At 38.7% G+C, this 12,420-nt stretch overlaps 2 protein-coding genes across 2 annotated transcripts; both read left to right on the top strand.

Moving 5' to 3' along the window:
* Window positions 1–449: 449 nt before the first annotated feature.
* Window positions 450–7,465, top strand: LOC122065651 (28 kDa heat- and acid-stable phosphoprotein-like). The gene is made up of 8 exons (XM_042629478.1): window positions 450–723; window positions 1,628–1,665; window positions 4,929–5,003; window positions 5,163–5,246; window positions 5,321–5,355; window positions 5,563–5,648; window positions 6,940–7,005; window positions 7,093–7,465. Exons 1-8 carry the CDS (start codon window positions 657–659, stop codon window positions 7,125–7,127), a joined length of 486 nt encoding a protein of 161 aa, XP_042485412.1. The 5' UTR covers window positions 450–656; the 3' UTR covers window positions 7,128–7,465.
* Window positions 7,466–9,030: 1,565 nt separating this feature from the next.
* On the top strand, window positions 9,031–9,670 carry LOC122065653. Its single transcript, XM_042629479.1, has one exon. The coding sequence runs from the start codon at window positions 9,137–9,139 to the stop codon at window positions 9,491–9,493; it is 357 nt and encodes a 118-aa protein (XP_042485413.1). The 5' UTR covers window positions 9,031–9,136; the 3' UTR covers window positions 9,494–9,670.
* Window positions 9,671–12,420: the final 2,750 nt, after the last annotated feature.

The following is a 12,420-nucleotide window of genomic DNA, read 5'->3' as shown; positions in this document are numbered from 1 at the left end:
ACCTTCTTCGTTCTTCTCGGCCCCCCTTATATAGCTCATAGGGTTTAGGGTTTTCCCTTTTCTTCCCAGCGTCCTTCTCGGGTCCACCTTCTTCCCTCTTAGAGTCCCACTCGAATACGTCCATCCTTCTGGGGGGGAATATTCCCTTCATGCAGACGACGTGATCCCGCGTGATTTTGTGAGCGTGCCTCAGTGATTGAGCGTGCTTGAGCGTGAGTGATTTCTTGGAACCTTCGTCTGGCGAAGGACACGTGTCTCAGAGGCGACATGTGTCATTGCCCCACCGAGAGGTCAATTTGGCTATATCAATTCCTAATTCTACTTTGTTTATAATCAAATTTTTAATTTTTTTTTTGGTCCAATTTTAATGTGGTATCACTTAATAAAGAAAAGACTTTTTAATTTGGAAAATTAGATTCCTTGCAAAAAGTAAAACTCTAAAACGTACAGCAGTTGAAAGCGTTTTGGATTCCCGCGTGGTGTTGAGGCAGGATGCAGTGGTCGTGGGACTAAACCTAGCAGGAGTAGGGTTTCCGATTCATCTTCAAAGGGAAGAGCAGGAGAGCAGAAGAGTGAGACAGCGGGAAAGCGGAGGGGGAAACACAGAGAGATATATAAAGGGGAGAGAGGAAGTGTGAACCTTCCGAAGGTCGACGATGGGGAGGGGAAAGTTCAAGGGAAAGCCAACGGGTCGAAGGCACTTCTCTACTCCCGAAGAGATGCGTAAGCACAGTACCCTCAACCACGCATACATGTCTTGCTTTTTCTTTGCGCCTCTTCTTCTCTTTGTTTCCTTCTTTTGTCGTAGAAGAGATTAGACTTTCTGTATTTTGCATAATTCTCAGATCTGAAGTGGATTCCTGTATCTTCGGGGAATGCTTTTGGAGCAAGCTTGACGCTTTTTATTGCAAAATCAGTTTTGTTTCATTCACAATTTAGACAAATTAGAAACAAGTCATGCGTTGAGTGTTTTCTGTTGTAATTAGTCAAATAATTGTTTGGATTGTCTCGGGAACAGCTGAAACAAGGTAACTTTTGGAATCAAGAATTCATAAGTTACTGTAAATCCCCAGAAAAAAAGGTTCAATTCTGGTTATTTTGAACTGGTTATCGTTGCTTGCATGGATATATTAATATTTGTTAGGTTTGATTTTTGCTGCATAATTGTTTCAGAAATTTTGTGGGGTGAAGTTGACATATCTTTGAGTTAAAGATACGAATCAGTGTGCACACTGGACAAATGCATCATACTACAGTTTTTGCTTGAGGTTTCAAAGTAAGCATAAATGGTATATGATCTATTGATATGGGTACTTCCTTTGCCTTCATGGAGAAGAAAGGAAAATAAACCTTAGTTCCTAGAGATCGCAGAGTTTTTTTTTTTGGGCAAACGAATAAATTATTCTTATGCCATTATTGAAGGTTCAAGTCGTGGTTCAAGAATTTTAGTATTTGCAAATTTAACAAGATAGTTAATCATGGAGCTTGGGTTGATTATGCTATATGGCTAAGTTCACATATGGTAGTTTGGAGTTTATGGTCTACTGTTGAAGTTAAAATTCAAAAGATAATTGATATAAGATATTTCTATCTTGCTCTAATTACTTTGTTTACTACATATTCTCAGTCGCTGGTACTTCAACTCGTCCTCGCACTTTTAGACAGGTATTTCTTTCCGTTCCTTCTGATATATTATATATAGCACAGCAGATCCTCTGTGCTTGTACTTTTTGAGTTGTTTTACTTTCACAAAATATGTTTATATGTAATTGAATTCTTGTTTGATGTTGATAACTACTTCAGTACTTGTCCCTGAATTTCCAAACTTGAATGATGCTCAGTAAACTGTTCTATAACCAACTATATTTTTGTGGTGATGGTCACTTCTATTTATTATCGTTTGGTGTGTCCCTCTCTCTCTCAAAATATGTTCCAACGTCCATTGAATTCTATATGATATTAACTACTGGAAACTATATTCTTAAACTGATTTTTTCCATGGTTGGAAATAATTTAATGTTTGCTACATGAACCTGAATTGAAGGCCAAATCTCCAGTTGGGAAATGGAAGCCTCACTTTGGGGAATGGTTAAGTTTATGTGCTTGAATAGCATGATGGATCATGTATCATCTTAGAAAGTTTTTGATTGTCCAATCCTTGAACATGAAAATCCATTCAAAAGCTAGTCTTCTCAGTTTAATGTTGATAGTTGGCCAATCTTATTGAACTTTTTCCCTTTATCAATAAGCCAAACTATTGCCTAAACCAAACTGGATGTCATACAGCTGTAGTTTGCTTTTGGTTGGAGATATGCATTCTTCACTTGAATAGATAGAGCTTATTGCCTTTGGCTTTTCTTGTAATGCCGAAATTCCAGAAGTGATCATACTTATATTGCGAGGCGAAGAAATCCTAAGGCAACCCGTCTATATTAAATCCTGCAGGAATTTCAGTTATGTTGAATTTCCTTAATTCCAGATACTCTAATTCATTTTGTGTGCCTCTACCGGCAGACTGACCACTGATGCAGATCCGGGCTATAAAACCTGAATTGGATCGCTTATGGGCCCCACAAAAGAACAAATAATTCAACTTAAGCAAACCAGAGTCAATATTGTAATTTCTGGTACAATTTAGAACCCTTTTAGAGTGAAATAGCTGAATGGGAACAGATCTGGAATTACTCCTAAAGGAAAAGTTCAGCTCTGGAAATTAATTTGGTGATGGGGTTAAATTGAAACAAAGTTTAAATGCAAGGGTTTTACTGTAAAACAAGGGACAGGGGCTTAAGGGTAAAATAAGAATCAAACAAGGACTTAAGTGGGGTTCAATTCTTGGTTACCATCAACCTCACAATTTCACCATGGCGGAAACCTTGCTGGTTTCAATTGATGGAACTCACCCAGCAGAACTTCAATCGATCCAACACTTTGGAAGAGAGATCGAGAGTCGAAGCACTCTTGTTTCCATCCACTTTCAGTTCAGAAGAAGATGCAACAAACTCCAAGAGAATCCTGCAACCTGAACATGGTGGAAAACTCAGATCTGAGTTCTGGTTTCAGATCTGCTGTCCTCTGACTTGCAGGAGCTTGGGATGGAGCTTAGGGTTTAAATCGCCCCAGGGAGGAGAGCTTATGCCCCAAGTTTCAGACTGGAAGCTGCAGAATTGAGGGAGTTCGAACCACCTTCACTGGCTGCAAGTACCGCCTGGAACAGAACCAGAGAAAGAGAACACGGAACAAGGAAGAACGAAAGGAAAGGGGAAAGAAGAGAAGAAAATCAGGGAAGGGGAAGGAGAAAAGCAATCATGGCCCTCATGGTCTCAAGCCAAAACTTCATTCAAATTTCAATTTCTCAAAACTTCAAATCTGTCATTCTCTACCGAGTTACATGGCTATAAAAAGGACGATCAAAACCTAACAATGGAAATTAATTAACATGGAAACTAACCTAAATTAGCAACTGAAATAAAATCTCCCAACTTACTTGATGGACACCCTACTCTACCAATAAGGAAACAAATTAGTAATCAAAATACTGAATTAACCCCAAATTTTCCCACGCCCAATTGCATCAACCACACATGGAACTGCTGTCCAAAGAATGGTTCCTTTTTCATTAGATGTGATGTATCCATGCGAAGAACATATATTTCAGCTCCTTTAACCATGTGATATCAAGAGCTTTGCTAAATAAAAACAATATAATGAAAAAGTAACTTCCCAAGTTAAAAAGTAACTGATGCAACTCAGATACTTGTTTATAGTCAACCATCTGGTTATGACTAATGACTGACTACAAGCTAATCCAGTACATGTATAATAATGACTAGCTGATTGATTCGTTCCTTTGCGCGCGTGTGTGTCTTTCCTTATTTCCTCATCCTTCTTGCGGTTGGGGCCGGAGGGAGGTGGTGGTGTTTCAATCAGGCAAAACTTAACATGTTAACTAGAATAGCTGTTCCTTTAATTTCAAATGATTTGTAGTTATTATTTTCCTTGTAATTGTTTATGTTTTTCTATCCTCCTTGGCTCTACTTATCATTGAAGTAGCCAGATGAGTTGGGGGCTGGAAAAGGTAATTTTATTAAAATTGCACGGAATATACAGTTGGTGAGAGGCAAGCTGCGGTTTTTTTTTTTTTTTTTTCCGGTTGTTGTTGTTGTTGTTGTTGTTGTTGTCAGGAATTTGGTCTTACTGTGATATATGATTTTTGGTTAAGTTAGCTGAAATCTCGAGTATGCACCTTGATGCTCATTGATGTTGTCTTGTGCACTCCCTGAAACTTATGCTTCCAGTTCTTTGGAGACCATTTTTCTGTGGTGGACTACTTCCCATCACACACTACGAAGTCTTATGCTTTGGCAAGCTATTTAGCCATTCATGTCTTATGCCGAGTAAATGTATTGAGGCTGTAAAACCAAAATGCAACATATCTAGGCTGAAATTGCTGATATATTTTGTTCAATAGGGACCAAAAATGAACTGATTTCAGTGACTTGGGTTAAGATTGACTAGTCACATGAAATCGCAGGATTTAATTTAGAACCTATTGAAATCTAAACTGAAATTGCTGCAATATTACGGTTTTCCCCATGGCTGGAATCAAGACTGAAATTGGAACTTTTTTGCTTTCATGGCTGGGGCTTGATTAAATTGCTTTGCCATTTTGATTCCATGTTGTGGAAGCTTGATTGATATTTGGGAAATATTCTTTTGATGACTTTGTTTGCATTTAATGTGGTATTAATCTTGGGTTTTTCCCCCTAAATATTTAAAATCTTACTTGTAGTTGTTCTCATGACTAAGCAATGCCGTACATAAAAAATTTGCTGCTTTTTTTATTTGTTTCAATTTCCTCCCTTCCTCTTTCCTTTTATTTTGGATTTTTTTGAGTATGAGTATAGGATTCTCTTTAATTTTATTAGGCAGAAGCCAAAGATGAGGAAGTAGAGGAGGAAGAAACTGAAGAATCTGAAGAGGAATCAGATGAAGAACCTGAGGTCAGGATCTATTTTGCTGATTGCCTCATCTTCTGAAATGCTTTTCTATTTTTGGCTTGGGTTCTGTAATGTCTTGTATGATTCACCTGATATTTTGGCATAAGTTGTCAGCTTGAATTAAGATTCTTGCACATTGCTATTGGTTCTGTATTTTGACAGAAGCAAAAAGGAACCCAGGGTATTATTGAGATTCAGAATCCTAATCTGGTGAAACCAAAGAATGTGAAAGCTAGGGATGTTGATGTAAGTTTGGAAGTTTTTACACTCTTTTCTGATGGAATATTTGGTCGTGTAATAAAGCAATTTTCCTTTTGCAGACTGAGAAAACAACTGAACTATCTAGGCGTGAAAGGTTTGTAATTTCTCTTGATTTTTTCATATTATTGGTACTATTTAATTTATGTAAGAGTTTTGCATTTACTTACTGTAGTGATTGATGACTGGAATTTCTCGTCAATCAATTTGTTATTTAATTGGAATATGGTGCAATTTGAAAAAATCAGGAGTGAAGAATTGTATTTTTTTTTTTTAATCATGTTTTTGTTGTGTTTTTCTGCAGGGAGGAGATAGAGAAACAAAGAGCTCATGAACGATATATGAGGCTGCAGGAACAAGGAAAAACAGATCAAGCAAGAAAAGATTTAGGTAAGCCAGAGGAAATACTGGTTGATTCCAGTCTCCTCTCTTCAGTTGTTTCAATTAATCTGCTTTGCGATTTAAATGCGGAGGAATGTAGGCATTCTACTGCTTAACATACTGACAGTGGCCTGACTTTGCAAATGAATATGCAAAGTGCAGACATGTAGACATGCATGGTTAGGGTTTACAACTATGCTTCTGAATAGATTGAATATGGAAACAGGATCTGTGTATAGCTGGGATAAGGTTTACTTAAATAGGGTTTGCAAAGTGTAGGCATGTCTGGGTATGGCTCAAATGATTTTGTAATACTGATGTTCTTTTGATGTTATCTCTGCCAAATGGCTGATGTTGTATGTGACACCATTGCATAATAATTTACTTTGATATTGGTCTCATTTTGCAAATTGATATGCCTACGGTAATAAGAACCTTCAATTACGTGATGCCAGCTGAGCACACAAGGCCTATGCTGGATGGCCTAATTCTCGTTAAGGTTTTGAAAGAACAATAAATTGTCTTGGTAAAGCATGCATCTATTTCCTTTTGGTGATCTCTTTCTTCCTTTAATACCACCACTTTGAACCTTTGGTCCCAAGGATGGAAGCTACCAGTTTTTCCAACTCAGACTCAAGGGCAGTTGTCTTTGATGATTTCACTTCCACTTGTCGGAGAAGTGGAACAATGGAATCTTCAGTCCTTCAAAAATAGAAGAAACCATTTAAGCAGACACCATGGGAGAATAGATTTAAAGAACTCATATTTTTTAGTTCCGGCATGAACTTTAATTCAAAGGGTCCTCAAGGTATATGTTGATTTTGAATTTTCTCAGAAGTTCAGTGGTCGTGTAAGAAACCACATTCTGGAGTTTTAACCTGTTTTAATGCTCAATAGGGGCTTTCCACTTTCTTGTATGAGAAATTTGCGTCTATTGTAAATAATGGGTTCGGGTGGTAAAAATGTTGTGTGGCTTGGTTGGAGCCAATACCACCCAAAATTAAATAGCAGTCGAAGATCATAGGACATCGCAGTGTTTCCAGTAAAGCTGTATCCACATGAAGAGATGTGCTTCGTTATTCCCATTTTCCCTTTTCAAAGATAATTTCATTATAGATTCACTATTCTTGTTTGCATCATCTATTCCAAGGTGGTAATATTGTCTTCTTGGTCCTTTTACTGGATTTGATGAAATTTTAAATTTTGTGCTGATTCATTCTTCATCTTCCCTCTTGGATCCTTTGTAACTAGCTTTTTACTGGGTCTTGTTTCATGCGCTGATTGATTGTTGTTCTTTCAGAGCGTTTGTCCATGATACGCCAACAAAGGGCAGAGGCTGCAAAGAAACGTGAAGAAGAGAAGAATGGTATGCCCTTCATTCCACGGCAGTGGTATGCTTTTTATTTCCCCAAATGCTTTAACTTTAAACTGACTTGGCAAATGAAACTTGCAGCCAAAGAGCAGAAGAAAGCTGAAGCTCGCAAATGATGTGGAAAATGTGATGAAAAGCCTCTCTAGAAGTTCTTCCTCACCCACCCACCCACCCCAAAAAAAGAAAAAAAAGAAAAAAAGAAACGTACTATTCACAGTTATCTGATTGACAAGTTCAATTATAAAGGGAACTAAATCAACAATTGGTAATTGTGGAAAATGTTTATCATAGATGTTTGACCATGTTATTAAGTTGGTGTCATAAAGCAGCATACTAATTCTCAATGCTGGATGCTATGGGCATCTTAGCTATGAAAACAGTCTCTGATGTTGGTCATTTTCTACTATTTTTTGGTGGATGCTCTAAATGGTTATGGTGGAAGTTCTAACTATTATATTTGGCTCTGTGTTGCAAATAGAGCGAGGCCGAATACTTGTTGCTTGCCTCTAATATTTAGGATCAGGGAATGCAGTTGTAGCAGGGGGGGCTGTCAAACCCTAGCCCGAACTCTGCTGAAACCAGATTGATCAGTCTGGACTGTATCAAACTGAGGTTTATTGGATCGGTTTGGAATTGGGGTAACTGTTTTTCTCTTTGTTTATATTTACATGGTAAACCTAACCCAAATCAAACTGAATCTGATGTTGGGACTGACAGAAACCAAATCTTTTTCTTATCGGGTTGGTTTGAAATTCATCCATTCTGACAACGAAACCAACAAAATTGAATCAAATCAACGGACTGACACCCTTAAGGCCCCGTTTGTTCAGGGGGTTTTGATTGGGTGGGATTTTAGGGTTGAGATTATTGTACGGATGTTTTTCAAAAACATGGAAAAATGTAACCTTTGGTTGAGTGGGGTTAGAAAGTTTCCATACAACATTGGAAAATGAGTGTTCGCTGCTGATGTGGCCTTCACCCCACCTCCTTTTAAATGAGTTTTTCCTTGTCTGGTGATGTGGCCTCCACCCCTTTCTTTCAAAGTCATATCAAATTGATGGAATTTTGTGAGGTTGAAATGTTCAACAACTTTCTCTGTATCTCTCATCTTCTTCCACCTCTTGTATACAAAATGGGTTTTACAAGGTTTATTAAAAAATAGAAAAAAAAAAAGAAAGGGAAAATTGGTTTAGATGGAAATCATCCAAAATGGGCTTAGAATATTCAATAAAAAAAAAAAAAAAAAGGAAAAAATTGGTTGCAGAAGAAGATAGAAATCATCCAAAATGAGTTTCACAAGAATGGTTTGGGAAATCAAAGAAAATGGGTTTCACAACGTTTAAACAAAAATAAAAAAGGAAAAATTGGTTTGCAATAGGTGGAATTCATTCAAAATGGGTTTCACAAGATTGGTTTGAGGAATGAAGAAATCAAAGAAATGGATTTCACAAGGTTTGCAAAAAATGAAAATCATTCAAAATGGGCTTCACAAGATTTGTATGTAGGAATGGAGAAATCAAAGAAAATGAGTTTAGATAAAAAAAAAAAAAAAAAAAAAAAAAAAAAAAAAAAAAAAAAAAAGGGAAAATTGGTTTGCAAAAGAGGATGGTGATCTGGTTCACCTTGTGCATCTCCTTGTACTATTGCAAACCATCATTCTCAAATCCTTAGCTACGAACCATTGTTCATCATCTCTCTACTCCAATTTTCTTTTCTCTTTCTTCTCTCTCTTCTCCTAACCCCACCCAACTAAACATTGGTGGGGTGAGTATATGTGAATACCATAGTAACAACATTCCCACCCCCAACTCCCTTCTAAACAAATTGTCCCCAAGTAATAGCTATCAGGAAAAGGAACTCTGGAGCGCGTGCGCGTGCGCGTGCACACACACAGAGGCGAGAGCAGCTGCGCGTGTGTGCTCTACTTCTCCGGTGGTGATTGGTTACTGATTTAGAGCTTAACCAGAACGGGCTGGGTCAGGAAGAATCCATTCAAATCCAGTCCAAAATAACCTAACCCAGAGACCAGAGCAGGCACGGGTCATATTTAATCGAGTTCAGAGAGTGAGTGTGAGCGAAGAGAGAAGATTGAAAGAGAGCAGCTTTGCTTGTTTTTGTTACCAACATGAGTGAGGAAGAGGATCCAAAAGCAGTGCAGCGCAACCCTACGTCTTCAAAAACGCCCACCAAGGTTGCTGGGGAAATCAGCAGCAACGGCGGCAACAGCAGCGGTGGTCGGGAGCAAAAGATCCATTATCGAAATCCACCAGACGCAACGAACCCAGACCCTGCAACATTGAGGGATCAATGGAGGTTCGCAATCAGGCAGTACAGCAAATGGTATTCCCACGCATGGGGTACTGCTATCCTAGCCGGAGTTTCTTTCTTCGCTCTTGGATGGATCATCAAGGGCTCCAACCCTCTTCCCTCCAAGAAAGACCAACATCCTCCTCCTTCCCCATCGTCCGCTGATGATCGATGATCATGATTTCAATCCATCGATACTACTACTGTTTGATGCCCTAACTTCAATCTTCCCCCCTCCCTCTTGAATCTTGTATATATTTGGTGTTTGAATTTTTGCTTTCATCTATTAGCTTGATTTGGGTAATTTCTCTGTTGAGGTTGAAATGATATAGAGATCAAATATTAGAATTCACTGCCGCTCCTTCCTCTGAAAGGGGTTCCAATATGCGATTGTCAATAAAAACCATTTCTTTGTATTTTCCCCAGAAGGGATGATGGGTTCTGGCCTGATTGAGGGTACTAAGAACATACCAATTCACCAGAACACACGGACATTAACGAACGCCCTGAGTTGCAGACATTAAGAAAAGATCCTTCAACTTCTATGTTTAACAACCCCTTTCAGGAATTCAGGAAGCCATGATAATACAATACATAGTTGGTAAAGCCTAAAGCATCCTTCGGCCACTGTCTCATTTGCCTTTGCTTTCAGTTATTGATATTATGGATTCTCCGTGGGTATTCCAGTTTCATTTTGTGAATGCAGAGGAGAAAAATATGCCTTTATCGATCGATCTCAGGGTGTGGGGCACCCCACCCCTATGTATGTGTTTTGGAGTCTGGACTCTGCCCGCCCGAATTAGTATGGCAGGTGGGAGTATGGATAAAGAAGCTCAAGCAGTTGATATTTTTCTCAGTGCACAGCTGGTTGCTTGTTTTGATCTTCTGAGAGTTGCTTAAAATGGAATTGCATTGTTTGCATGAAATGCGTTTATATGAATGTACCACCCGTTGCCTATGATGTGCATTGCTTTGGCATATGAGTTGGCAAATTACAGATACAACGCAATTTTCTAAAATCGGTAGTGTATATATTAGGGGAAAATGTTTTCTTTGGGAGAGGGGAGAGTGGTCCTTGCGCGCAGACACATAGGGGCCAAAATGATCGATCCACCTTCCATAAAAGCGGAAATTCCACCATTGTTGATGCTTTTACTAGTGTTTCCATTGACCTATATGCTTGTGTAGGATCAATAACCCTTGTGGTTGTGTAAGGGCAATGCTGCCTTTTAGGGAACCCTCTTCTGGATATATATATATATATATATATATATATATGAGAAAGTGTTTGTGGGGTGGGGGTGGGGTGGGCGGGGAGGGGAGGAGTGTGACCCCTAAGCCCGAACACATTGGGGTGAAATGATTGGACTGCCGACATGAGAAGAAAATAACTCTTTTGTGAATGCTTCCTCATGCATTACCATTGGTCCAGATGCACATGCAAGAACCTCACTCCTCCACAAAAAACACTACTTCATATCTTGGTTAGACATGTCCTAAACAAACTTCCCATTCTCTATGAGTGAGGAATATCCAAGGGAGAAACACCAAGGTCCCGTTTGATAACGTTTTTGTCGTTTCTGTTCCAAGAAACGGTAGAAACATAAATTTTCGTTTCTAGAAATAGGAACATAATTGAAGGTGTTTGATAAGTCATGTTTCTAGAAGTCGATAGTAACCAGCGAAAGAATGGCCACAAGTCGTTTCCAGATACGGCGAAACAAGTTCTACTTGTTTCGCCCAGGTCGTTTTTTTTTTAACCATAAATAGGTAGAAATTTCAATTTCAATTTCTGAAAACAAGTGAAACGAAACAGTTTTGTCAAACGCTTTTTGTTCCGTTTCTATCGTTTCTAGACAGAAACGGCAGAAACTCGTTTCTTAAAACGTTATCTAACGGGCCCCAAAATATTGAAATAGGACTAAACTGAGAGAAGTTTGATAATTCTCCAAGTAGAGATCCAATATGCAAGTATGCTTGGTTGAGTAAGCCTCTAGAACAGACAGGTAAAACCTCTTAAGTATAGTCCATAGTAAGCCAACCAGATGGAAGAACACAGAAGGTCTAGTCGAGGGCTAGCCTGCTGCTGGGTCTGCTGGCCCTTTCTTCTTCTTGCGGGGTTTGTATTTTCAGCTCCTTCTCTGCATCAGATATTTATTTTTTTGAGATTTCAAATCCTATTTGAATTTACCGTTTACATCCAATTGTCTAACAGGATCAGATTTATTCACGAGGATCTTTTGTCTTTCACTTAAATTATTGGTGTGTTATTGAATCCTAAATTAATCATCTGACTTGGGGATCATCTATGCCACAATTAATCAAAGTTCTATCTGTTAGCCTTTGCTGGCAGCCTATTTATATATGGAATGTATGTTCTGTTATATATGAGACATGTTAATTAGGCTGGGTGGACGTCATAGTTGTCAAGCCGCCTCCTTGGCCTCCAGACGGTTTACTTGGAGCTTAGGGGCGATTGTCGCCTTATTGCACTGTATGTTGCCTGTTTTGGCACCTTATGTATGCCAAATATCATTTAACTTAAGATATTATTCATAAAATAAGCAAATATCCTCTATTTGAATCCAATAAAAATAGTTAAAAAATCAAATTTCAAAATGATAAAAAGTCAACCCTCAGTCCAATAACAAAGGGATAATTTACAATGCCACCCCCTGAAGAATGCCAATACTATAGAGACATTCCCTTTCTTTCACCAAATTAGACTCGGATCCCCTGCCGTCAGTTAGTGTTATAGAATATACCAAGAATGCTGACATCAGCATTAATTTTTTTTTCTAAATACCATTTAGCCCTTAAAAATAAGGGCGTACCGAAATTGCCCTCTCTAGTATTAGTCCCCAAATCAGTTGAAGAAAAACCTAACTCACTATTCACTTTGTCGAAGAAGAAGATCCTTGGTGCTTTTCAGATCGACGACTGCAACCCCCTTTGGGCGACGGTGGTTGCGAACCCCTCCAGCGATTAGACCCCAATTGCCCAACTTGATGATCTTTTCAGTCACAACCTTAACTTGAAATTCGGAAATTTCAGGACATGCTTGTGTTTGGAGGTTGGGTCGAAGGCTCAAGAAGCCGCCAT

Source organism: Macadamia integrifolia, unplaced genomic scaffold (genome assembly GCF_013358625.1).
Source record: "Macadamia integrifolia cultivar HAES 741 unplaced genomic scaffold, SCU_Mint_v3 scaffold2082, whole genome shotgun sequence".
In the NCBI taxonomy this organism is placed as follows: domain Eukaryota; kingdom Viridiplantae; phylum Streptophyta; class Magnoliopsida; order Proteales; family Proteaceae; genus Macadamia; species Macadamia integrifolia.
This window is presented reverse-complemented; position numbering and strand designations above follow the sequence as displayed.

Excerpts from the sequence above, each read along its gene's own strand:
- LOC122065651 (XM_042629478.1), top strand. The coding sequence starts at position 657 with ATGGGGAGGGGAAAGTTCAAGGGAAAGCCAACGGGTCGAAGGCACTTC. Across the intron at positions 724-1,627 it reads CTCTACTCCCGAAGAGATGC|TCGCTGGTACTTCAACTCGT; the intron begins GTAAGCACAGTA and ends ACATATTCTCAG. Across the intron at positions 7,006-7,092 it reads ACGTGAAGAAGAGAAGAATG|CCAAAGAGCAGAAGAAAGCT; the intron begins GTATGCCCTTCA and ends TGAAACTTGCAG.
- LOC122065653 (XM_042629479.1), top strand. The coding sequence starts at position 9,137 with ATGAGTGAGGAAGAGGATCCAAAAGCAGTGCAGCGCAACCCTACGTCT.